Below are 23,836 nucleotides of genomic sequence, written 5' to 3' on the forward strand. Positions count from 1 at the left end.
CAAGATGAGAGAGCTGGGAAGTCAGGGGGCCCTATAAGTGTGTACATAGAATCCCCAGTCTCCCATATTGTATCTCTGTTTCACCCCCTTAACATCTACTCATATCTTCCTCTCATTCTCTCACTTTGTATCTCTCTCTTCCTGTTTCTCTCTCCCCACCTCCTCTCCCTCTCTCCCACTCTCTTATTCTCTCTCTCACTCTCTGCATCTTCCCCCTTTCTCTTCCCTCTCTCCCTCTACATGCTTTGGCTTTGGGCAAAAGAGCGAGTGCTTGCGATTCCAATCATTACTATTGGTAGGTAAAGGGGGGGTTAAAAAAGAGAAAGAGATACTGTTAATTAAAGAAAGAGAGAGACAGGTAAAGAAGGGCGTGAGGGGAAAGAAGAAAAGAGGGGGGTGGAAAGGGAGAGGAAAAAAAGAGAAAGAGATACTGTTAGTAAGTGTGCGGCAGGCAGTGCTGTGAAGTGGAAAGGGGAAGGCTGCAGAAAAGTGTGGGCTGGGTTAGACRGCMAGCTACTTAAAAGYAGCTGGCTGTGGCGGCTCAGCATTCGAGGAACAGACAGTGGCTGTAGGAGAAGAGAAGCAGGAGGGAGACTGGGATGAGAAAAAACCAGGGAAGGTGTTACTCTACTCTCCTCTCACTGCAACAAGTTCATTTTTAGGCACCTTCTCCTCCCTCCTTCTCCACTTTATTTCCTTGACTTTATTGGAGAGACTACTCTTGGGCCAGAATGGCCAGAATGCTTTGGGCAGCGGTGGTGCTGGTACTGCCACTCTTGGGACTCTGTCAAATTGTCCTGCCACCCGAGTGGGTGCCAGRGGACTACCCTGCCACAGCGGACGGGGCTGAAAGCTTTGTCACTGCCTACAATACCACCGCCGAGCTTGTCACCTACCAAAACCAGGAGGCCAGCTGGACATACCAGACCAACATTACGGCCCACAACTCCAACAAAAAGGTAGGACTCCTCCCCCCGGCCCCCCCTTCCCCACTCTGCACACAGCACACAGAGGTGTTTCAATGAAAGGTTGACAGTAGTTGGATTAGTTAGTTGTTAGCCTCTTCAGTCCAGTGCGAACCATTATGTACCAGTTAGAGTTGTGGGTAACACTTTACTGTAGCCCCCCTCATGTATGCATTCATGAAGGCTTTGTGAATGTTGCATAGCTGTTATAAAGGCTTTATGAATGCATAAATAAGGAGGTGGGTACTGAAAAGTCTTACTCAGTTGTGTTTGTCAAGGCTAGACTGGTTCCTTGTATGACAACAGCACCCATAGAGGGATGTTTGTTGGGTTGAGCCCCGCATGGCTTTACAACCAACCCTATTCATCCTCATCCAAAATGATATGCTCAGTTCCTCCCATTTTCTGCCAACTCAGCTTGTATGTTTTCTGAAATCATCAAAAGAACCCYCACACATGTGGTTTGAGCGTCTCCGAGTCTTGAATGAAGCCCGAGGGGTGTGGGGTGTGTGTGGAGAGGGTAGAATGGGGGTTGTTGTTTTGTTAGATGCCCATAAGTTCAAATGCCTGATTATTTTCCAAGCATTGTACTGGGTATTTGAGGAAAGTGCAATTTCACAGGTTGATGCATAACATGGACTTCCTAGTACACACGTTAAAGACACCGTAGTGCGGTTTAAATGGGACTTTTCAGAGTGGAGTAATGAGACATTTGCATGCTAGTGCCGCCTGCTTCTCTTCTACTGCTTCTCCCGTCTCACCATATGCTATCAGGAGACATTTGCATAACCGAATGGGCTGGGGAACCGTGTTGGCTAGAGACTGTGAAAAAATTTGAAAAAGTAAAGTGATCCAGGCAGTTGGAAGGATCAATGATACTGCGGAGGTGTGAGGCAGTAATCTGTCGCTCTGAGAGAGAAACAAACACACACACATACGCACGCATGCACAAACACGCATGCATGCAAGTGCGCACACACACACACACACATGCACAAACGCGCATGTGCGCACATACACACACACATGCGCGCACCAGGCATCGAGCGTCTCCGCCAGTTATGAACGCTATTATTCCCCACGCATCAAATATTGGATCAAAGGGAATCAGGGGTTTTGGTGTTCTATAAGATCTGGCAGACAGAGGGTAGCCTTCCTGGTCTCTCTCCGAGTCTCCTCCCCGCGGGCTGTGACAATGAATTAGCATGACCCCCCATCGTGCGAGAGAAAGGCCTATTGACTGGTGGGGATGTACTGTAAAGTTAACACCAACATTCCATTCAACTTGGGCTGGGCCTGGGGATTCCTACGTCACTGAGTTAATCTTTGTCTCAGTCCTGTCGTAGTGGATTAGGCGAAAATCTGAAGCAAAAATGTGCTGTTAAACTGTACCATGGTAAAGCATGGTAAGCAATTGAATTAGACTAGATGTATTCCCCTTGCACCTCTATATGTACACACACACACACACACACACACACACACACACACACACCCCACACACACACACACACACAACACACACACACACACACACACACCACACACACCACACACACACACACACACACACACACACCTATGATAACCTTGCGGTCAAGTTATTTAATCTCAGTTCAAATGAGCTCAGGCCGAGGAGAGCAAAGGATCAAACAGCAGTCAGATCAGTCCGGAGGGTTAATATCAAGTAGGCTCTAAAAAAAATGTAATGCTCAAAGAGCACCACTGGTTGTGGGCATCAGTTACTTTGAAATGCGGACGGAATATCAACTATCCAAAAAGTACATGAAACGTGTGCACCCAGGGCTGTCAAAGCAGGTCCAAATCCACGGAGTGGTGTTTTCAAAGCGTCTTCTTTCACTTAACTTTCATAGAGCACAATTGAATGAAGCATTTGTTCTCCTCAGAAAATKTGAAAAAATATGAAGCGAAGATGCACAGTACTTTATTTAGCCAAACAATGAGAGTACCATTTGAATTTGACTGAGATTCCTAGTTTTTCAGAATTCCAATGTTCTAATTGGGTAGGAACATTTGACTAACTCGTTACAGGATATCTTTCCCTCCCCATTCGCCTTTTTACAAATGAACTTTCTCTTGATGAGCTCAACAAGAGTGAACCTTGGGCCCTTTGGTTAATGACACTATACTACAGTCAGGGCCTCTGAATTACAGTCAATCTTTCATAAGTGAGTGAACACTTTCAACAGCCTTGAGAGAGAGAGAGAGAGAGAGAAAGGAGGAGAGGGAGAAATATACAGAGAAAGAGCGAGAGAGAGGTGGGGTAGTCAACAGCTTTTCACCTTATCTTTATTATCCTATAGAAAAAGAAAAAGAGAGAAGAGTTCAATCTGATGATATGATTGAGCGTGTGTGGCAGCAAACAACGAGTTTAAGAGAGGGAGAGAGTGGGAGAGAGGTCAGAGTTAATGCCTCAACACTGTTACCAGTTTTCCATCTGTTAATCAGTGGCGGTAGAGACGCAGTGGGTAAGCTGGACCTCAATGACAACATCACGTAACAGAAGCTACTGTCTTGTCAGCCCTGGCAGGATGTCTATGTCCTGGGCTGTGACAGACAGATCCCAGTGTCCTCCTGACAGTGACTCTATGCTTCTGTGGTTAAGATACAAATAACGCAACTAATGGACTGGAGGTCCTGTTGGAGAACCTTCAACCCCTAATACGGTGGACGTAGACAGAGTGCGCCGGACATTCCCTGTAGGAAATCACAAACAAGAAAGGCAGCTGGGGAACTAGTAGGTTTTCAATTAGAGTTTTTAACAGCGCGGCAAAAACAACAGTACCCAAATGGGTTAAATTCAAATTTATGGAGAGTGCACAAAAGTACACAAAGGGACAGTTTGCAACGGGCCAGTCTACCCAGTCTAGGAACAAACACCCAGGAGGAAAAGGAGTCACTTTGTGTTCTCCCCAAACATGATACTACAGTATAGGGAAACCCAAAACGACTGTAGCTTGTGGCATATTCACACTCGGTCCACATTGTAGCACACATGGGTGTGTGACTGTGTGTCCTCTTGAGGTTATCATTCTCCCTGTTGGCCGTGTGTCATCTGTCTTTGTTATCATACAGTACACCCCGTGTCGCTGGTGAGGCGTTCTCTCTACTGTAAAAACACTCTTAACCGATAACAAAACAACACCATCTAATCTGTTTGTAATAGTCTAGTTCTTGGCAGCATCTGTTCTTGGCAGGTAAAACACGTAAACTGTCAGAAGTAGTCACTAAGGTGAACCGAGGCGGTTTGGCTGAAGCCTCTCAACCATTTGACGTATCTGTATTGATTTTCAGTCAGTGTCATAATGGACAGGATAACATGTTATGTGCTATGTGTGTGARGCCTTGAGTGGCCCTGTGTTCCAGCATCCCTCATGTATCAGCGTTATCATACAGCACAGCACAATGTTGAATTGACTGTATTCTACTCTACAGTGGCCTTCCAGGACGACGTCAAGGACAGGTCTCACGTCTCATATTATGAGTGTATGTACTGCCTACGTAGTGAGAGCAAGAGAACAGTATAATGCCTGTGTGTTGTCCTTGAACTGTGAGTGATGCTGCCACTTCCCTAGTTAAGTAGTCGTCTCCACTCCTTAATAAGATGCATAAGGAACTTTTTGATCCGGCGGGCCAGGGTTCTCTAGTCTTTGTACTCCCACTCAACCCCTGAGCTCTGACTGTTGTCACAAAGAGGGCCTTCTGGCCCACAGCTAACTGTCATGATCCCCATGAATATTCAATATGCTGTGGGCCTTTGCTTGGGATTTAGTGCAATGCAATTAGTCTAGACCAGAAGTAGGMAATAAGACAAATACAGTCGGAAATTGTGTGAGTGGCCATGATATAGAAAGGGAGACTGTACAGTTAGTGGATTCCTTGTTTCTGGGAAGTCGTTTTGTAATGGCTATTCATAGCTTTCTGAACAAAATATACAGCATCATCAATTTCCCAAATGATTGGATGTCAACGGTACCTGTGCGTTCTACTCTTCCAACTTGGACCGTGACTACTCAAGATACAGGATGCTGTGACGTGAGGGCCGTTGGGCTGCTACACTATAGTAAACCCCCATCACCTGTCTGTGGTTACAGGTGGAATCTGATGGGTTAAAGCAGGCCTTCACAGAAGCCTGGGGAAAGAAGGCCAAAGAAATCTTCTCTGATATACTGGTGGCCACCTTTAATGATTCTCTGCAGAGGCGTATCAAGAAGATCAACATTCTGGGAGCGGCTAACTTACCTGCAGGAGAAAGAAATGAGGTCAGTCCCATGTTGTTTACATCTTTTTAGAGGAGAGCTCTTACAAGCTTTGAGTCAGACTCGGAATTAGATGTTGTGCGTCAATGTGACACTGAAATGTCAACATGTCTGTAGCAGAGGTTATAAAACATAATATGTTAAGTTCAGCTGTTGTATGAGAGCATCGGCAAGGTCTGAATGGATTCAGAGAGCCATTTTGTCTTTTCACAATCTCCTTATCTCCTTATCTCCCAGTACAACGTCATACTAAGCAAGATGTCTGAAATATACTCTACTGCCAAAGTGTGTCCAAAGCCAGATGAATGCTGGTCTCTTGAGCCAGGTGAGTGGCTGTCTTCGTGTAATTACAGTTATAATTGCAATATTATGCTTATTGTAAAAAAAAAACGAGGGAACGTTTAAGGGAAGAAGGAATAACAAGTTAGGAAAAGGATGAGGGTAATTCCTTTGAAGAGGTCTCTGGAGGAAGTGGTTCAATTTAAACTCTTTAGGAACATTGAAATGGCCTACTACTGGTCATTACTACGGTGCAGAGAACGCTGACTTCATCAGTCATTCCCAATTACCTAAGTGTTGGTTTAAACCCTGGCCTGTGGTTTGTGAGCTGTGCTCCCCAAAAAACGAATGTGAACTATCATGTTGGGCAAAAAACATGAGTGATTCAGTAATACGCCCACGCAATAATTTTTTGCACTTACTGTAAGTCATTTCCCAATGTCATGCAGTGTAACGGATGGAAATCAAACAACAAAATGTTCTTACAGGCCTGCTACTCTGTGTACATTTTGACACCCTAGTGTAGGGTTTCCCAAACTTGGTCCCGGGGGCCCCCCTGGGTGCATGTTTAGTTTTTTTGCCCTAGCACTACACAGCTGATTCAAATAACCAACTCACCATCAAGCTTTGATGATTTGAATCTGAATGTGCACCCATGGGTGGGGGGGCAGGACAGAGTTTGGGAAACCCTGCCCCTACTGTAACACATACTGTGTGTTACAGTACAACATTAGACATATCATGCAAATTCAGTCTACATTTCAATCTAGATCATGGAAATGGTTTCTGTGAATGTGTGTACACTCTCTTTAGAGTCCACTTCCCCCAGACGATTCCTCATTTTACATTCTACTAAAGTTAACATTGGGTGGTCCAGGGTCCCTCATCACAAAACAACGCCAGCCGTTGGATTACCCAAACTCACTTTGTTRAGTGGCCTTCAACTTCCCTCTTTCCTTACCGTCACTTCCTATACCCAACCTGTAAAAAATATATATGTTGTTTTTAGGCCACTATCTGCCTCCGTCGCATCATCATACCTCAAGGCCAATCTCTTAGCGAATGTATATTTTAGGCACCTCTCCCACTGAGAGGAGAGCATGAAGTCATCTAAACACTTCTACACCTCATTGTTTAAGAAAAGTTAAAACTACCATTGTTCTCTTTCCGTTGGCGCCGTTTGGAAATCCAGAAGTCCCCTGTGTAGGGAGTTTCTGTGTTCTGTAACTGAGGGTCTCTTTGACTTTGCCTCCACAGAGCTGACAGAGATCATGGCCAACTCACGGAGCTACAAGACACTGCTGTARGCTTGGGAGGGTTGGCACAATGCATCGGGTGTGCCACTKAAGGCAGAGTATCCAAAGTTTGTGGAGCTTAGCAACAAGGCCTATAAAGCTGATGGTAAAAATATCACGTTGACCTGACATATGGTTAAACCCCACAACTGTGTCATTGTGAATGTCACTATTTCTGGCACACTTCATAGGCATTGTAAGTTTGGTCCATGGTTGTAGTGAGGGAGACAGAGGAGAGGTAGACAAGAGGTGAAAGGTAATTGTTGATAAACGTGGTTGTGTTCTCGCTAGGTTTTGATGACACGGGAGAATACTGGCGTTCGTGGTACGAGTCACAGACTTTRGAGAATGACCTGGAGGCTATTTACAAACAGATACAGCCGCTTTACCAGAATCTTCACGCCTTTGTGCGCCGCAAGCTCTACAACCACTACGGCCCGAAATACATCAATCTTAAAGGACCTATCCCTGCTCATCTGCTAGGTGAGTTGACCTTTGAATTTCTTTTTGAACTTATAGCCAATGCAACATTTTCATTCACTATTTTATCAGCTCTTTTGTCAACTTAATCTCACTCCATCAAAGRTTAGCATTAACTTTAGGTAGGGCCCTGAGTTTTTCCTGACCACTTGGCCCTGACCTGGGCCCTACTTATAGACGTTACTGGCCCTGCGGTTTCCTGGTCAAGTCACGTAGTCAGGAAACATCAGATGCTAGCTATAGCCATTGCTCACAGTGTTTGTGAATAGGGAGGTTCTGCCAGTAGATTTATTAAGCCTCTGGCTAATGCTAAGTGGCGTGTGCTTCATTTCTTCAGGAAACATGTGGGCGCAAACCTGGAACAACATCTATGGCATGATGATCCCCTTCTCCAGCAAACCCAATGTGGACGTGACAGATGAAATGATGGCCCAAGTAAGCTGGTGAAATTGGAGAATCAGCTCAGTTTACATGTAGATCACTGGGTGGGAAATAGTTGAAAGRTAAGAAATGGCAATATATCCCAAAAGCAATATCTAAAACTCTCTCTGTGTTTGTTAAAAATAAAATCCCAAACTCTTGTCTAGCCTAGTTGAAATAATTTGTAACCAACTCAAAATTCATCCACTGAAAGTCTGTTAAGCTTGGCTGTATATACCTGAAACACAATGATTTCCTCCTCCTAGAACTGGAATGCTACTCATATGTTCCGGGTGGCTGAGGAGTTCTTCACCTCCCTGGGCCTCATCAAAATGCCCCAAGAGTTCTGGGACAAGTCTATGTTGGAGAAGCCAGAAAATCGGGAGGTGGTGTGCCACGCATCTGCCTGGGACTTCTACAATAGAAAGGACTTCAGGTGAGCAAGTGGACATGGGGTTATGGAAATGAACTCTGGAGTCGAGAAAAGAGAGGCTTCAGTTACCCGATGCTGTGAAGATGAAATGTCTTCATATGTGATGTTTCCTCACATTCAGGATCAAACAGTGCACCACAGTGAACATGCAGCAGCTTTTCACAGTGCACCARGAGATGGGCCATGTTGAATACTACTTGCAGTACAAGGAACTGCCTTATAGCTTCCGCCGCGGGGCTAACCCAGGTTTCCATGAGGCAATTGGTGACGTCATGTCCCTCTCTGTGTCCACGCCTAAGCATCTGGCCAGCATCGGCCTATTGCCCAATGCAACCAATGACCACGGTACGCAGAAATATATCTATGGCACACTGTTATAAAACAATTRGATTTTTTGTGGTTAGTAAGTTAGTAGGTACAGTGTTGCCAAGTAAGTAACTAACTAAGTAGCTGAGTAAAGGAAGTAAGAAAGTAAATGAGTAAGTAGTATGAAAATAGTAGCTTAAGTAAGAAAGTAAGTTAGTACGTAAGTTACCTACTTGCTTGCTTGCTTAATTACTTACTTAGTGAGTAAGTTACTTAGTTACTTAGTTATTGTGGTGGTTATTATTTTTTGTGTGATTTAATTGGCTTGTTCATTGTAGAGAGCGACATCAACTACCTGCTGAAGATGGCTCTGGAGAAGATGGCCTTTCTTCCCTTCGGCTATCTCATTGACCAGTGGAGGTGGAGTGTGTTTAGTGGGCGCACCCCCCCAGAGCGCTACAACGCAGACTGGTGGCACCTCAGGTAAGTGCCAAGAAAAGATTTAACATGACGAAAGTTTGTGGAGGGAAATTGTTTATGTCCAAGATAATAGTACATTTTATACAATGGGAATATGTTTTTCAAAAAAACACTGTCATTTTGTCTTCCCTTGTTCACTTTTCAAGGACKAAATACCAGGGTATCTGTCCTCCCACCAAACGCACAGAGGAGCACATGGATGCTGGAGCAAAATACCACATTCCAGGAAACACCCCATACATCAGGTAGGATTCTTTTTCAAACCCTCTCACTCACTTCTTTCCTCATATCCACATACAGGTATAGTTTTATTGATGATTATTATGCACATACACTTCAGGAATAAAGACCACTGAGGGAATATAAATATTACAAATTCATTKAATTCATTAATACAAAATCAATCCTCAAATGCCATCAACCCTCAAACATTCCCAGAACATTAGCTAAGATTCACATTYAGTTATAGTTTGGGTTTCATCTAACATTAGGATGATAGCCTCCCAAAAATATTGAAATAACGTTTTTGATAACGACATTTTTTTTAACGAAATAAATGTCATGTTTTAAATGAAATATCCTTGGAATGTTCTCCTAACATTCACTAAAATGTGAACTTTTAAAGAATGTTTTTTTGCACCCCAAAATAAATATTGTATAATCATCTGGACAGTTCATATTTTGTGACATCCCCACAATGATTCCATACGACTATTCCCACAACCTAATGAAACATTTTGGGAACCTTTTAAAGAACAGACTGAATGTGTTCTGGGAACGTTCTTGCAATATCAGGCGAATGTTTTATGCAAACAAACCAATTGTGGTTCGCTGGGATGATTGATTCAAGATGTTGTTTTTGGTCTCCCGCAGATACTTTGTGAGCTTCATTCTGCAGTTCCAGTTCCACAAGAAGCTATGTCAGGCAGCCAATCAGAGTGGACCCCTGCACACATGTGACATCTACCAGTCCAAGGAGGCGGGAAAGATTTTAGAGTATGTGTTTTGTTATTGCCTCTCTTAGAACATTCATTACAGCCATATAAACAATGTTGTTACCTGATCAAGTTAAAAGATGAGACACAAAATATATTTAATCTCAAATGACCCTAAGATGTAGTCCCCCCCTAACTGAATCAGTCATAAAACATTGTCCCTAGACTTGCTGAAGCTAAATCATACAAAGCTACATTAGTAAATGAGGCTTAACACATTTCCCACATTTCCKTCTGTTGAATTTGAAAGGACGGTCCTTAAATCCGGAGAATCAAAGCCCTGGACACAGGTGCTCCAGGAAGCCGTCGGAACAAACAAGATGGATGCCAGTGCCCTMATGGAATACTTTGGTCCCATCATRACATGGCTGGAGGAACAGAATGCAGCGTCGAATGAGACCCTGGGCTGGCCAGACTTTAACTGGGTTCCACCCGTACCAGAGGGCTACCCCGAGGATATTGGTGAGCCAGTAAACAGGTTTAACCGAAGGAGGAGGAGGATTTTCCATCAAATAAAACATGGAGAATTCCAAAAGTCAACCTTTAAATTTGGTGGAGAAAAATGATCATCTTTCAATGTGATTTATWTGGTTATTGATGATATAACTGATGACAAGTGCACTATAATTAGCTTTTCAACATGGTTACTTTGCYTTGGATGAAGTCTGCCCCTCCTACTTTTGGCAGATGGATCAATGTTTTTTCCCCACTTGATTGATTGATTCATTTTATTTGTCAGAAGAAAAAAAACATATATACACACAGTACAAAGATTCAAACAGGAAAATATCAAATTCAGTTCATACGATTGTAGGACAAATTGATGAAAATCTAAATCTATAACCTTTTGTTTTGTTCGATTTTTATTTATTTTTTACTATTTATTCTAATTCATTTATTTGTGTATTTATTTTGTTTGTTCTTTTTTATTTCATTTTCATGTTCTGACTAAGAACTGTGTTACAAACTCTCTATACCATCTATCTATAATTCTAATATGAACACTTCATTGTTGGTGATTCATKTATTTTTGTTGTTGATTGATTCCACTTAAATTTGGATGAAATTGTAGGCAGTGCAATTATTATTGTGATTGTTGTAATAGTTATTATCAATGAACTTGATAACGATAATAATGTTTGTTACTGGTGGTGGGTCTTTTTTTTCCATTGTTTGGACGTTACATTTAGAACTCTCATTGTTGCAAACTAAATTGAAACCTCATGCTGAAAATCAATAAAAAGATTCTTCAAACAAATTCACTTCTCTCTTAAATCATGCATGGATGTCACTGGAAGATGAACTTGCATACAAATTCAAGCTATACCCTCAGATCTTAAGTTAGAAACAGGCCACAGTCACATAGCCATGTAGCTTAAATGTACCTGTACCTTTCTCTTTACCTAGACAAGATTGCAGATGAGGTGCAGGCTAAGAAGTTCCTGGAAGAGTACAACAGCACTGCGGAGGGGGTCTGGAATGCCTACACTGAAGCATCGTGGGCCTACAACACTGACATCAATGAGGAGAACAAGCAGAACATGGTAAGAGTTGGGTCTGGTGTCTTAATGGAGCATTGCCCTCGCTCATACTGTACACATTGGCAATTGGCTTTCACACAACTAACCCACAGCTCAAAAACTACTCTTAGTATTCATGAACCAGGGTTTGGAGGAGGTACAGGATGAGCAGGCTTTTGGTCCAGCCCAGCATTAACACACTAGATCCTACTGCACATCCTGCAGCTTTTCTGACCCATTTCTTGCACTTGAACAAATCAATGGACCGTTGTGACGAGTGAGTGTGTTCTGTCTCCAGCTGCAAAAGAACTTGGARATGTCTGTCCACACACTGACCTACGGAAAAGAGGCCCGCAAATATGACACCACAGACTTTCAGGATGGTTCTGTGAAGCGTATCCTGAAGAAACTCAGTGACATCGAAAGAGCAGGACTTCCRGACGAGGAACTGAAAGAGGTAGGAATGGGTTGTGTGTTTTTATTGACCCAATACCTTCAAAATGATCCCCTGTTCACTGACTAAATCAAGGGAAAAAATCACACAGTACATTAACCTCCATCGTTAATTCAATTATTCTACAGCTATTTAACAGGTATGTAGGACTATACATTTTTTTTAGGGCAGTTGCAAGTTCTTATGCTGTTGATTGCTTTTTTATTAGTACAACAATCTGCTGGCGAACATGGAGACCAAGTACAGTGTGGCTCAGGTGTGCAGAGCTAATGGGACTTGCCARCCACTGGACCCAGGTAAGATCCCACAATAACCTTGCTCAATCCTATGCCTGGTTCAGGGCACCAAAACACTTACCTAATTAAAAGGTCCATCTATTGTCCATTTTTCTAACTGGTTAGTATTATTAGTCCATGTGATATTTGTTTTACATCCAAGATATATATATAGTATATATATATAAAAATATATATACAGTATATATCACAACTTATCTAGATAACATTTGACAAAAGAGGTGGCAACTAACTCAGCAAAACCAGACAAATATGAAACTTCAAAGAGGTTTGTCTCAGTTTTTCTTTACTATGGTCATGTGGTCAAGATACACAAACTTTTTTAAACGGTTGGTCTGGGTCTTGTTTATTTCACATTATTGGGTCTTGATCTCATCATGGTCTTTATACACTTGGTCTGGGTCTTGTTTATTTCACATTATTGGGTCTTGATCTCATCATGGTCTTTATACACTTGGTCTGGGTCTTGTTTATTTCACATTATTGGGTCTTGATCTCATCATGGTCTTTATACACTTGGTCTGGGTCTCAAACGGTTGGGTCTGATCTTGTTTTGAGTCTCGAGAGTTCTGGTCTTGACTCTTTCTCTGGTTTGTGTCTTGTTTCAGACCTCCAGCAGATTATGGCTGAGTCCAGAGACTATAATGAGCTGTTGTTCGCCTGGCAGGGCTGGAGAAACGCCTCTGGCAGAGAACTGCGACAGGACTACAAGAGATATGTTCAACTGGCCAACAAAGCTGCCACTCTTAATGGTAAGGTCTTCAAAATAACAGACCCAAAGACATTTCTACAGAGGCTGGCAGTTGGTAGGTTTTCTAATTAGTTCAGGAAGGGTTTCAAGTACTAATATGAAAAAAATAAGCAATAGGGGGCAGCCTTGTCGGCCTCCGCAGTCTACTTATGTTCTATTCTGGCACTGAACTCTCCTTCACTCTAATGCTGTCTGTTCATAGGACACTCTGATAACGGGGCCTTCTGGCGCTCCCTGTACGAGACCCCCACCTTCGAAGAGGACCTGGAGCATCTGTGGAAGGAGCTGGAGCCCCTCTATCTCAACGTGCACGCCTACGTGCGCAGGTCTCTCTACAAAAAGTATGGSGGCAAACACATCAACGTGAGAGGGCCCATCCCTGCCCATCTTCTAGGTGAGACCAAGAGTCGGAATCCAGCATGGATTCCAGCACTAAGGCCAAAACTCTTTTTATGTATGACCATTGCACATTGATATTCTGCTGTTGTTTTGTGGATGTTCCTTGAGCATGACATTGATTGTGACAGGTCCACCAGGCTAGGGATTGCGSTGGCTCTGAATCTAAATCCCACTGTTTTGAGCTCTGTCAGGGGTGCAAGGCTGAAAGATAGCTAATACCTTTAACATTTGTTTAGTTATGGATAAAACAGCACAYCCATGTTTCTCTCGTCCTATCAGGTAACATGTGGGCGCAGACCTGGTCTGGCATCATGGACTTGGCCATTCCCTACCCCGATGCCACACAAGTAGACGCCACACCAGCCATGATAGCCAAGGTAACAAATTTGACAACTACCAGTTTTTCTGTTTAACGGTGGGATATTATTGAGTTTCCATGTGACCTGACCAGGAAAACCTTATTGGGTTTTCCCAACTTTCCCCACAGGGCTGGAARGCCACCAGGATGTTCCAAGAGTCAGACAACTTCTTCACTTCTCTGGGGCTGCTGCCCATGCCTCCAGAGTTCTGGGCCAAGTCCATGCTGGAGAAACCCAAGGATGGACGCAATGTGGTGTGTCATGCCTCCGCCTGGGACTTCTACAACCGCAAAGACTTCAGGTAATTTGGAGGGATGTAGAGTCTGTAGCTTTCTTAGTACAGTAAAACACCAGAAACTTTGCAAAGAMCTTTGGAACTCTTGGTGTATGCTGRTGGGACTCACATGTACAGGATTGCAGGTTCGAGTTTCACTTGAGGTACCCCCACCCGTTGTCGTTGTATTCTAACCCTTTCAACTTTCAAGATGTGTTTGCGTTCCCCATGAAAAACAAAGATGACTGCCCTTTTTGGCCATTAAAATGACGAGTTCATATGCTTAATTTCCAGGATCAAACAGTGCACCGTGATAACCATGGATGACCTCATCACCGTTCACCATGAGATGGGTCATGTGCAGTACTTCCTGCAGTACAAGGACCAGCCCATCTCCTTCCGTGAAGGCGCCAATCCAGGTTTCCACGAGGCCATCGGTGATGTGCTGGCACTGTCTGTCGCGACTCCCAAGCATCTAAAGGAGATTGGTTTACTGGATGTGGTGGAGGACAACGCAGGTGAGCTCTTACTTATTAATCGTTTTGACTCAGCCCTGCTTTTTTCCCTGTCATAAATATGAGGAAAATAAAGGAGCAATTTTTGCTAGATACATTTTCAATTCACTACTACGACCTTCTTCCAACCCGGAAAAAAAATGGTTAAAACATGGTCCCGTGTGGCTCAGTTGGTAGAGCATGGTGCTTGCAACGCCAGGGTTGTGGGTTCATTCCCCACGGGGGGACCAAGATGAATATGTATGAACTTTCCAATTTGTAAGTCGCTCTGGATAAGAGCGTCTGCTAAATGACTTAAATGTAAATGTTATGTGATGACAGCATAGCTGCAGACAGAGCATCAACAAAATATCATATTTTAAAGCAATCTGTGTGGCGAACATAAATTAACTAGCTATATGCGGCGATTGCACTGTGAATGTGCTATGCCACTCTAAACGTGAATGTGTCTGTTCATTTCCATAGAGAGTACGATCAATTACCTCATGAGCATCGCCCTGGACAAAATTGCCTTCCTGCCCTTCGGCTACCTGATGGACCAGTGGAGGTGGAAAGTGTTTGACGGACGCATCTCTGAGGAGGAGTACAACAAGGAATGGTGGAATATGAGGTAAAGACTATTACTTTAAGTGAATAACCTCCATCCTCCATATCTCATCTATCTAAAAGAAAGACTGAATTGTTTCTTTGTACTGTGTCTGTCCCTTCCAGAATGAAGTACCAGGGCTTGTGTCCACCTGTGGCCCGCACTGAGCAGGACTTTGACCCAGGTGCAAAGTTCCACATCCCTGCTAATGTGCCCTATGTCAGGTACGGTGTCTGCCATGGTGTCTGCCACATTTATTACTGGAGATGAAAGGAGATGAAATCAGTGGTGCAATGTACATGCTGAAAACAATAGTGAGCCAAATGTTCAACGTTAAGTTACCTAACTTCAATTTGATCACTTCTCTTTCTTGCTCATAAAACACATGTAGGCCTACATTGCATTAAATTACATTCGTTCATAAAACTATTTTTTTTGTATGTGAGATGCAGTGGGAACGTCATGTGACTGTGTGTCTTCCTATCAGGTACTTTGTGAGCTTCATCATACAGTTCCAGTTCCATCAGGCTCTGTGTAACGCCGCCGGGCATGTAGGCCCTCTCCACGATTGTGATATCTATCGCTCCAAAGAGGCAGGGAAACTTCTAGGGTCAGTACTGTACACCCGCATACAAGTAGCAATCTATCACCGTGACAGCACTGTCCATATTTTAATGTGATAAACGATGTCGTTTTGAAGTTATRGTTCAGGTATGTAGAATTGTTGTCTGAAACGTATTTGTGAGACTATAGTAAAAGAGACAGCCTTTCTGATAGACTCTTGGACTTGTTTCATCTGTTTTATCCATTCCTTGTGTTTTGCAGTGATGTGATGAAAGTGGGTTTCAGTAAGCCCTGGCCTGAAACGATGGCTATGATCACTGGAAAGCCCATCATGTCTGCCAAGCCACTGGTAGAGTACTTTAAACCTCTCACTGACTGGCTGGAAGCAGAGAACAACAAGAACAATGAGGTCAGAGGCTGGCCTGAATACGACTGGAAACCACCAAGTAAGTCTGATAGCTGGCTTTAAACGCTATCTTCAACTACATTCAACTATTGAACTTCCTTCATTACATTTACATTTTTACATTTTAGTCATTTAGCAGACGCTCTTATCCAGAGCGACTTACAGTAGAGTGCATACATTTTATTACATTTTTACATACTGAGACAAGGATATCCCTACCGGCCAAACCCTCCCTAACGCCGGACGACGCTATGCCAATTGTGCGTCGCCCCACGATCTCCCGGTTGCGGCCGGCTGCGACAGAGCCTGGGCGCGAACCCAGCCCAGCCTGGGCGCGAACCCATAGACTCTGGTGGCGCCCTCACACTGCGATGCAGTGCCCTAGACCACTGCGCCACCCGGGAGACCATTGATGGCAATTGCACTTAATTACAAAACTGATATTTTGGCATGTCTGAGGTGTAACTGCGTTGGAGCTGTCAAATCGGTCAGACGATGTTCTTGTGATCATTTGCACAAAGCCACACCCTTCCCACTCGCATTAGAAGTTCAGAGCGAGAAAGTGTAGTCTACATGAAAATATGACGCTCAAATTGAAACTCATTTAACAAAATAATTTGTTATTTCTGTCAGCCTAATCGAGTGTAGATTGTGCTTGTGGATTTGACAGCTCTAATGTAGTTTCACCTTGGACACAGACAAAACAACTGCTGTCAATCAATCAAATGTATTTACATCAGCAGATGTCACAAAGTGCTATATCAGAAACCAGCCTAAAACCCCAAAGACCAAGCAATGCAGATGAAGAAGAACGGTGGCTCGGAAAAACTCCCTAGTAAGGCAGGAACCTAGGATGAAACCTAGAGAGGAACCAGGCTCTGAGGGGTGGCCAGTCCTCTTCTGGCTGCTGGGCGATATAAGAGTACATGGCCATTAAGGCTAGATCGTTCTTCAAGATGTTCAAACGTTCATAGATGACTAGCCGGGTCAAACAATAATTACGGTGGTTATAGAGGGTCAACAGGTCAGCACCTCAGGAGTAAATGTCAGTTGGCTTTTCATAACTGAGCATTCAGAGGTGAGACAACATGTGAGGTAGAGAGAGAGATAGGGTCGAAATAGCAGGCCGGGATAAGGTAGGAGCTCCGGTGAACAGGTAAGGATTCCATAGCCGCAGGCAGAACAGCAGAAACTGAATCAGCAGCACGACCAGGTGGACAGCACGACAGGAACAGCCAGGAGTCGTCAGGCCAGGTAGTCTTGAGGCATGTTCCTAGGGCTCAGGTCCTCTGGGAGGGGAGAAAGAGAGATGAGAGAATTAGAGGGAGCATACTTAATATCACACAGGACATCAGATATGACAGGAGAAATACACCAGATAGGACAGACTGACCCTAGGACAGACTGACCCTAGCCCCCCGGCACACAGACTATTACAGCATATATACAGGGGGAGTGGTCAAGGGATATCATGGTCCCATCCGACGACACCCCCAGACATGGCCAATCAAGCAGGATATAACCCCACCCACGATTCCAAAACACAGCCCCCATACCACCTGTGCCAGACTATACTCAATCATAGGACCTACTAAAGAGATACGTCTTCAGTAAAGACTCAAAGGTTGAGACTGAGTGTGCGCCTCCCACATGGATCGGCAGACAATTCATAAAAAGTGAGCGCTATAGGAGATAGCCCTGCCTCCAGCTTAGAAATTCTAGGAACAATAAGGAGACCTCGTGTTTTTGACCTACACATACGTGTAGTAGCGTACGTGTAGGTATGTACGGCAGGACCAAATCGGAGAGATAAGTAGAAGCAAGTCCATGTAATGTTTTGTAGGTTGATCCCCTCTTTCCATCGTACTGTCAGATGGTGAAGCGTGATTCATCACTCCAGAGAACGCATTTTCACTGCTCCAGGGTCCAATGCGGCGAGCCTTACACCACTCCAGCTGACTCTTGGCACTGCCGTGATCTTAGGTTGGTGCGGCTGCTCGCCATGGAAACTGATTTCATGAAGCTCCGCACAAACAGTTATTGGTGCTGACGTTGCTTCAGAGGCAGTTTGGAACTCGGTAATTGAGTGTTGCAACCTGAGGACAGATGAACTGACTTGTTGAAAGGTGCATCATATGATGGTGCCACGTTGAAAGTCACTGAGCTCTTCAGTAAGGCTATTCTACTGCCAATGTTTGTCTATGAAGCTTGCGATGGCTGTGTGCTTGATTTTATACACCTATCAGCAACGGGGTGACTGAAATAGCCAAATCCACTAATTCTAAGGGGTGTCCACATACTTTTGTAGATACAGTTAATTCGGAAAGTATTCAGACCCTTGACCTTTTCCACATTTTGTTACGTTACAGCCTTGCTTTAAAAATTGATTAAATAGTTTTTCCCACTCAATCAATCTACACACAATACCCCGTAATGACAAAGCAAAAATATGTTTCGAAATTAGCAAATACATCTTTTTTAAATACCTGCAAGATCACATTACATACAGTGACCAGTCAACCTTGGACAGCCTACTCAATCAGGGTTCTTCTTTATTGGACAAGTTTTCTACATTGTAGAAAAATAGTGAAGACATCAAAATAATGAAATTTCAACATATGGAATCATGTAGTAACCAAAAAAAGATTATCAAACATATTTTATATTTCAAATTTTCAAATAGCCACCCTTTGCCTTGACAGCTTTGCACACTGGCATCTCTCAACCAGCTCCATGAGGTAGTCACCTGGAATGCATCTCAATTAAATAGGTGTGCCTTAAAAGTTATTTTGTGGAATTTCAAATAAAAAAGTATTTTCACAGACATGGTTAGCAGATGTATTGCAAGTGAAGTGAAGTGCTTGTGCTTCTAGTCCGGCAGTGCAGCAATATTAACAAGTTAATCTAGCAATTCCACAACAACTACCTAATACACACAAATCTAAGGAAGGGATGGACTAATAAAAATAAATATATGGAGGAGCAATGACTGAGCGGCATAGGCAAGACGCAATAGATGGTATAAAATTACAGTATATACACACATTTGTGATGAGTAATGCAAGTTATGTTATCATTAAAAATGGCATTAATAAAGGGACTAGTGATCCATTTGTTAGTGCGACCAATGATTTCAAGTAATGTATGTAGGCAGCAGCCTCACGGTGATCGTGATGCTGTTAACCCTCTGGGGTAGGGGGCAGTATTTTGACGTCCGGATGAAAAGCGTGCCCAAAGTAAACGCCGTTTATCGTAGCCCAGAAGCTAGGATATGCATATAATTGGTAGATTTCAATAGAAAACTGTAAAGGTTCAAAACTGTTAAAATTATGTCTGTGAGTATAAACAGAACTGATTATGGCAGGCGAAACCCAGAGGACAAACCATCCCCCACCCCAAAAAAAACTTTCAGCTTACGCACTATTTCAATGGCTAGTACTAATAATTATAAGCCCAATTCCTTCCAAATTGCAGTTCCTAGGCTTCCACTAGATGTCAACAGTCTTAGAAAGAGTTTCAGGCTGTTTTTGAAAATGACCCAGAAATTGTTTCTAGGTGGCTCCCATTTTGGGCTGTAGTGTTTCCAAGCACATGGAGGAAAGGGCGTTCTTTCTTATTTATCTCCCGGTAATGAACATACTATTCTCCGTCTTTAAAATGTATCGTTTATTTGCATATTAGGCGACCTAAGGTTTGAATATAAACATTGTTTGACTGTTTGTAAAAGTTATTAGTAACGTTTGGGATTCATTTTGTATGCATTTTGATGGAGGGGAAACTGGATTATTGACTGAAGCACGCCAGATAATAAAAACTCAGTTAAAGACATTATCGAACAAAAGGACCATTGTGATGTAACTGGGACCTTTTTGGGAGTGCCAACAGAAGAAGATCAAAGGTAAAGGCATTTTCTATATCGCTATTTCTGACTTTCATGTCGCACCTGCCTGGTTGAAATATGATTTTCATGTGTTTGTTATGCTGGGTGCTGTCCCAGATAATTGCATGGTTTGCATTCGCCGTAACCTTTTTGAAAATCTGACACGGCGCTGGATTCAACAAGAAGTTAAGCTTTATTTTAGGTATAACACATATTTCAAGAATGTTAAATATTTGAATTAGCATTTTTAATTTCGCGCTCTGCAATTTCACTGGATGTTGGCCATGGTGAGAACGCGACCGTCCCACGTACCCGTAAGAAGCTAACAATCTGATGGCCTTGAGGTAGCTGTTTTTCAGTTCTCCGGTCCCAGCTTTGATGCACCGTTACGGACCTCGCCTTCTGGATTGTAGCGGGCGTGAAAGGCAGTTGGCTCGGGTGGTTGAGGCTCGGGTGGTTGATGTCGATGATCTTTTGGCTTCCCTGTGACATTGGGTGCTGACACCGCACTCCGAGTGCCCTCACCTCCCTGCCTATAGGCTGTCTCGTCATTGTTGGTGATCAAAAGCATAATACTTGTTGTGTCGGCTGCAACTTGATGATTGAGTTGAAGGTGTGTTGTCCATGCAGTCATGTGAACAGGGAGTACAGGAGGGATTGAGCACGCACCCTTGTGGGGCCCCAGTGTTGAGATCAGCCAAGGTGGAGAGGGTTTCCTGGAGCGCGTGTAAGGAAATCCAGGACCCAACTGCACAGGGCAGGGTTGAGACCCAGGGCCTCAAGCTTAATGATGAGCTTGGAGGGTACTATGGTGTGAATGCTGAGCTGTAGTCAAGAACAGCATTCTTACAGTTACAGTTAGTCAATTACAGTCGTGGCCAAAAGTTTTGAGAATGACAAATATTAAATTTGTTCACAAAGTCTGCTGCCTCAGTTTGTATGATGGCAATTTGCACATACTCCAGAATGTTATGAAGAGTGATCAGATGAATTAAAAATAATGCAAAGTCCCTCTTCGCCATTCAAACATTTCCACTGCATTTCAGCCATGCCACAAAAGGACCAGCTGACATCATGTCAGTGATTCTCTCGTTAACACAGGTGTGAGTGTTGACGAGAGCAAGGCTGGAGATCATCCTGTCATGCTGAATGAGTTTGAATAACAGACTGGAAGCTTCAAAAGGAGGTGCTGCTTGGAATCATTGTTCTTCCTCTGCCGACCATGGTTACCTGCAAGGAAAACACGTGCCGTCATCATTTCTTTGCACAAAAAGGCTTCACAGGCAAGGATATTGCTGCCAGGAAGATTGCACTAAATCAACCATTTATCGGATCATCAAGAACTTCAAGGAGAGGCAGTTCAGTTGTTGTGAAGTGGCTTCAGGGCGCCCAAGAAAGTCCAGCAAGCGCCAGGACCGTCTCCTAAAGTTGATTCGCTGCGGGGCACCACCAGTACAGAGCTTGCCAGGAATGGCGCAGGCAGGTGAGAGGCATCTGCACGCGCACAGTGAGGCAAAGACTTTGGGGATGGCCTGGTGTCAAGAAGGCAGCAAAGAAGCAACTTCTCTCCAGGAAAAACATCAGGGACAGACTGATATTCTGCAAAGGTACAGGGATTGGACTGCTGAGACTGGGGTAAAGTCATTTTCTCTGATGAATCCCCTTTCCGATTGTTTGGGGCATCAGAAAAAAAGCTGTCCGGAGAAGACAAGGTGAGCGCTACCATCAGTCAGTCCTTGTCATGCCAACAGTAAAGCATCCTGGACCATTCATGTGTGGGGTTGCTTCTCAGCCAAGGGAGTGGGTTCACTCACCAATTTTTGCCTAAGAACACAGCCATGAATTTAAAAAATGGTACCAACACATCCTCCGAGAGAAACTTTCTCCAACCATCCAGGAACAGTTAGGTGACGAACAATGCCTTTTCCAGCATGATGGAGCCACTTGCCATAAGGCAAAAGTGATAACTAAGTGGCTCGGGAACGAAACATCGATATTTTGGGTCCGTGGCCAGGAAACTCCCCCAGACCTTAATCCCATTGAGAACTTGTGGTCATCCTCAAGAGGCGGACAAACAAAAACCCACAAATTCTGACAAACTCCAAGCATGATTATGCAAGAATGGGCTGCCATCGGTCAGGAGTGGCCCAGAAGTTAATTGACAGCATGCCGTGCAGATTGCAGAGGTCTTGAAAAAAGAAGAGTCAACACTGCAAATATTGACTCTTGCATCAACTTCATTGTAATGTTCAATAAAAGCCTTTGAAACTTATGAAATGCTTGTAATTATACTTCAGTATTCCATAGTAACATCCCGCAAAAATATCTAAAGACACTGAAGCAGCAAACTTGTGAAAATAATATTTGTCATTCTCAAAACTTTTGGCCACGACTGTAGTTCAGTACCTTTGCCATCTTTGGCACAGAACAATGGTGCCATCTTGAAGCATGTGGGGACAGCAGACTGGATAGGGAGAGATTGAATATGTCCGTAAACACACCAGCCAGCTGGTCTGCGCATGCTCTGAGGACGCGGCTGGGATGCAGTCTGGGCAGGCAGCCTGGCGAGGGTTAACATGTTTAAAATGTATTACTACAGTCGGCCATGGAAAATCCTCAATCCTTGGTAGCGGGCCGTGGTCGGTAGCACTGCATTATCCTCAAAGCGGGCATAGATGTTTAGTTTGTCTGGTAGGAAGAAGGGTCGCATGACGTGGCTCTTTTCTTTTTGTAGTCCGTGATTGTCTGTAGACCCTGCCACTATGTCTTGTCGGAGCCGTGAATTGCGACTGACTTTGTCTCTATACTGACTGCCTGGCAGAGGGAATAACTACACTGTTTGTATTCGGCCAAATTCCCATGGTTAAATGCAGTGGTTCGCACTTCAGTTTTGCGCGAATACCAACACCTGTCCACAGTTTCTGGTTAGGGAGTTTTAAGTCACATGGGTACACCCCTCCTATGCACTTCCTTATAAACTCACTCACCGAATCAGCATATAAATCGATATTATTTTCCAGTCCAGTCAGCGATCAAAAAATTTTGAAGCGTGGATTCCAATTAGTCAGACCAGCATTGATACTCCTTGTCACAGGTACATCCTGTTTGAGTTTCTGCCTATAGGAGAGAAGCAAAATGGAGTCGTAGTCAGATTTGCCGAAAGGGGCCTTGTATGCATCGCGGAAGTTCGATAGAGCAGTGATCCAGTATTTGCCATCCCGGGTACTACAACAATATGCGAGAGAATTTAGGTAAGCCTTCTCACAGTTGATTTGTTAAAATCCCCAGCTACCAATAAATGCAGCCTCAGGATACGATTTCCAGTTTTGCAGAGTCCAGGAAGTTCATTGAGGGCCGTCATGGAATCAGCTTGAGGGGGATATACACGGCTGTGACAATGACCGACGAGAATTCTCTTGGGAATAATACAGTCGGCATTTGTTTGTGAGGAATTCTAGGTCAGGTAAAGAAGGACTTGAGTTCCTGTACGTTGTTACAATTACACCATGAGTTGTCATCATGAAACATACACCCCTGCCCTCTCCTTCTCGAAAATATGTTATCTGTCGGCGTGACGCAAAAGAATCCCGGTGGCTGTACCAACTCCGACAGCATATCCCCAGAGAGCCATGTTCCGTGAAACAGAGTTCGTTACATTCCCTGATGTCTCTCTGGAAAGCAAACCTTGTCCTAATTTCGTCTACTTGTTATCTAGAACTGGACACTTGTGAGTAAATATTCAGAAGCGGTGGAGGGGTGCACACCTCTGAAGTCTGACCAGAAAGCGCCCTCAAGCCCACCTCATCTGCAGCAATGTTATTTGGGTCAGCCTCTGGAATCAGATGAATGCTTGGTTGGTCAGAACAATGGATCAACTTCGGGAAAGCCGTATAAAATGG

The 23,836-nt window shown here is 43.8% G+C and overlaps 1 protein-coding gene across 1 annotated transcript in view; it reads left to right on the forward strand.

Annotated features, from left to right (window-relative positions):
• Window positions 1-540: 540 nt before the first annotated feature.
• Window positions 541-23,836, forward strand: part of LOC111977173 (angiotensin-converting enzyme-like) — a 27,599-nt gene continuing 4,303 nt past the window's right edge. The window contains 24 exon segments of the mRNA XM_024006503.2: window positions 541-959; window positions 5,081-5,248; window positions 5,483-5,570; window positions 6,782-6,925; window positions 7,111-7,302; window positions 7,637-7,734; window positions 7,986-8,155; window positions 8,274-8,497; window positions 8,797-8,941; window positions 9,085-9,183; window positions 9,812-9,934; window positions 10,184-10,395; window positions 11,341-11,477; window positions 11,752-11,910; window positions 12,116-12,203; window positions 12,812-12,955; window positions 13,157-13,348; window positions 13,633-13,730; window positions 13,841-14,013; window positions 14,281-14,504; window positions 14,967-15,111; window positions 15,213-15,311; window positions 15,575-15,697; window positions 15,913-16,097. Coding sequence (XP_023862271.1) covers window positions 732-959; window positions 5,081-5,248; window positions 5,483-5,570; window positions 6,782-6,925; window positions 7,111-7,302; window positions 7,637-7,734; window positions 7,986-8,155; window positions 8,274-8,497; window positions 8,797-8,941; window positions 9,085-9,183; window positions 9,812-9,934; window positions 10,184-10,395; window positions 11,341-11,477; window positions 11,752-11,910; window positions 12,116-12,203; window positions 12,812-12,955; window positions 13,157-13,348; window positions 13,633-13,730; window positions 13,841-14,013; window positions 14,281-14,504; window positions 14,967-15,111; window positions 15,213-15,311; window positions 15,575-15,697; window positions 15,913-16,097 — 3,658 coding nt within the window. The 5' untranslated portion in view covers window positions 541-731.

Source organism: Salvelinus sp. IW2-2015, linkage group LG17 (assembly GCF_002910315.2).
Source record: "Salvelinus sp. IW2-2015 linkage group LG17, ASM291031v2, whole genome shotgun sequence".
Lineage (NCBI taxonomy): Eukaryota > Metazoa > Chordata > Actinopteri > Salmoniformes > Salmonidae > Salvelinus > Salvelinus sp. IW2-2015.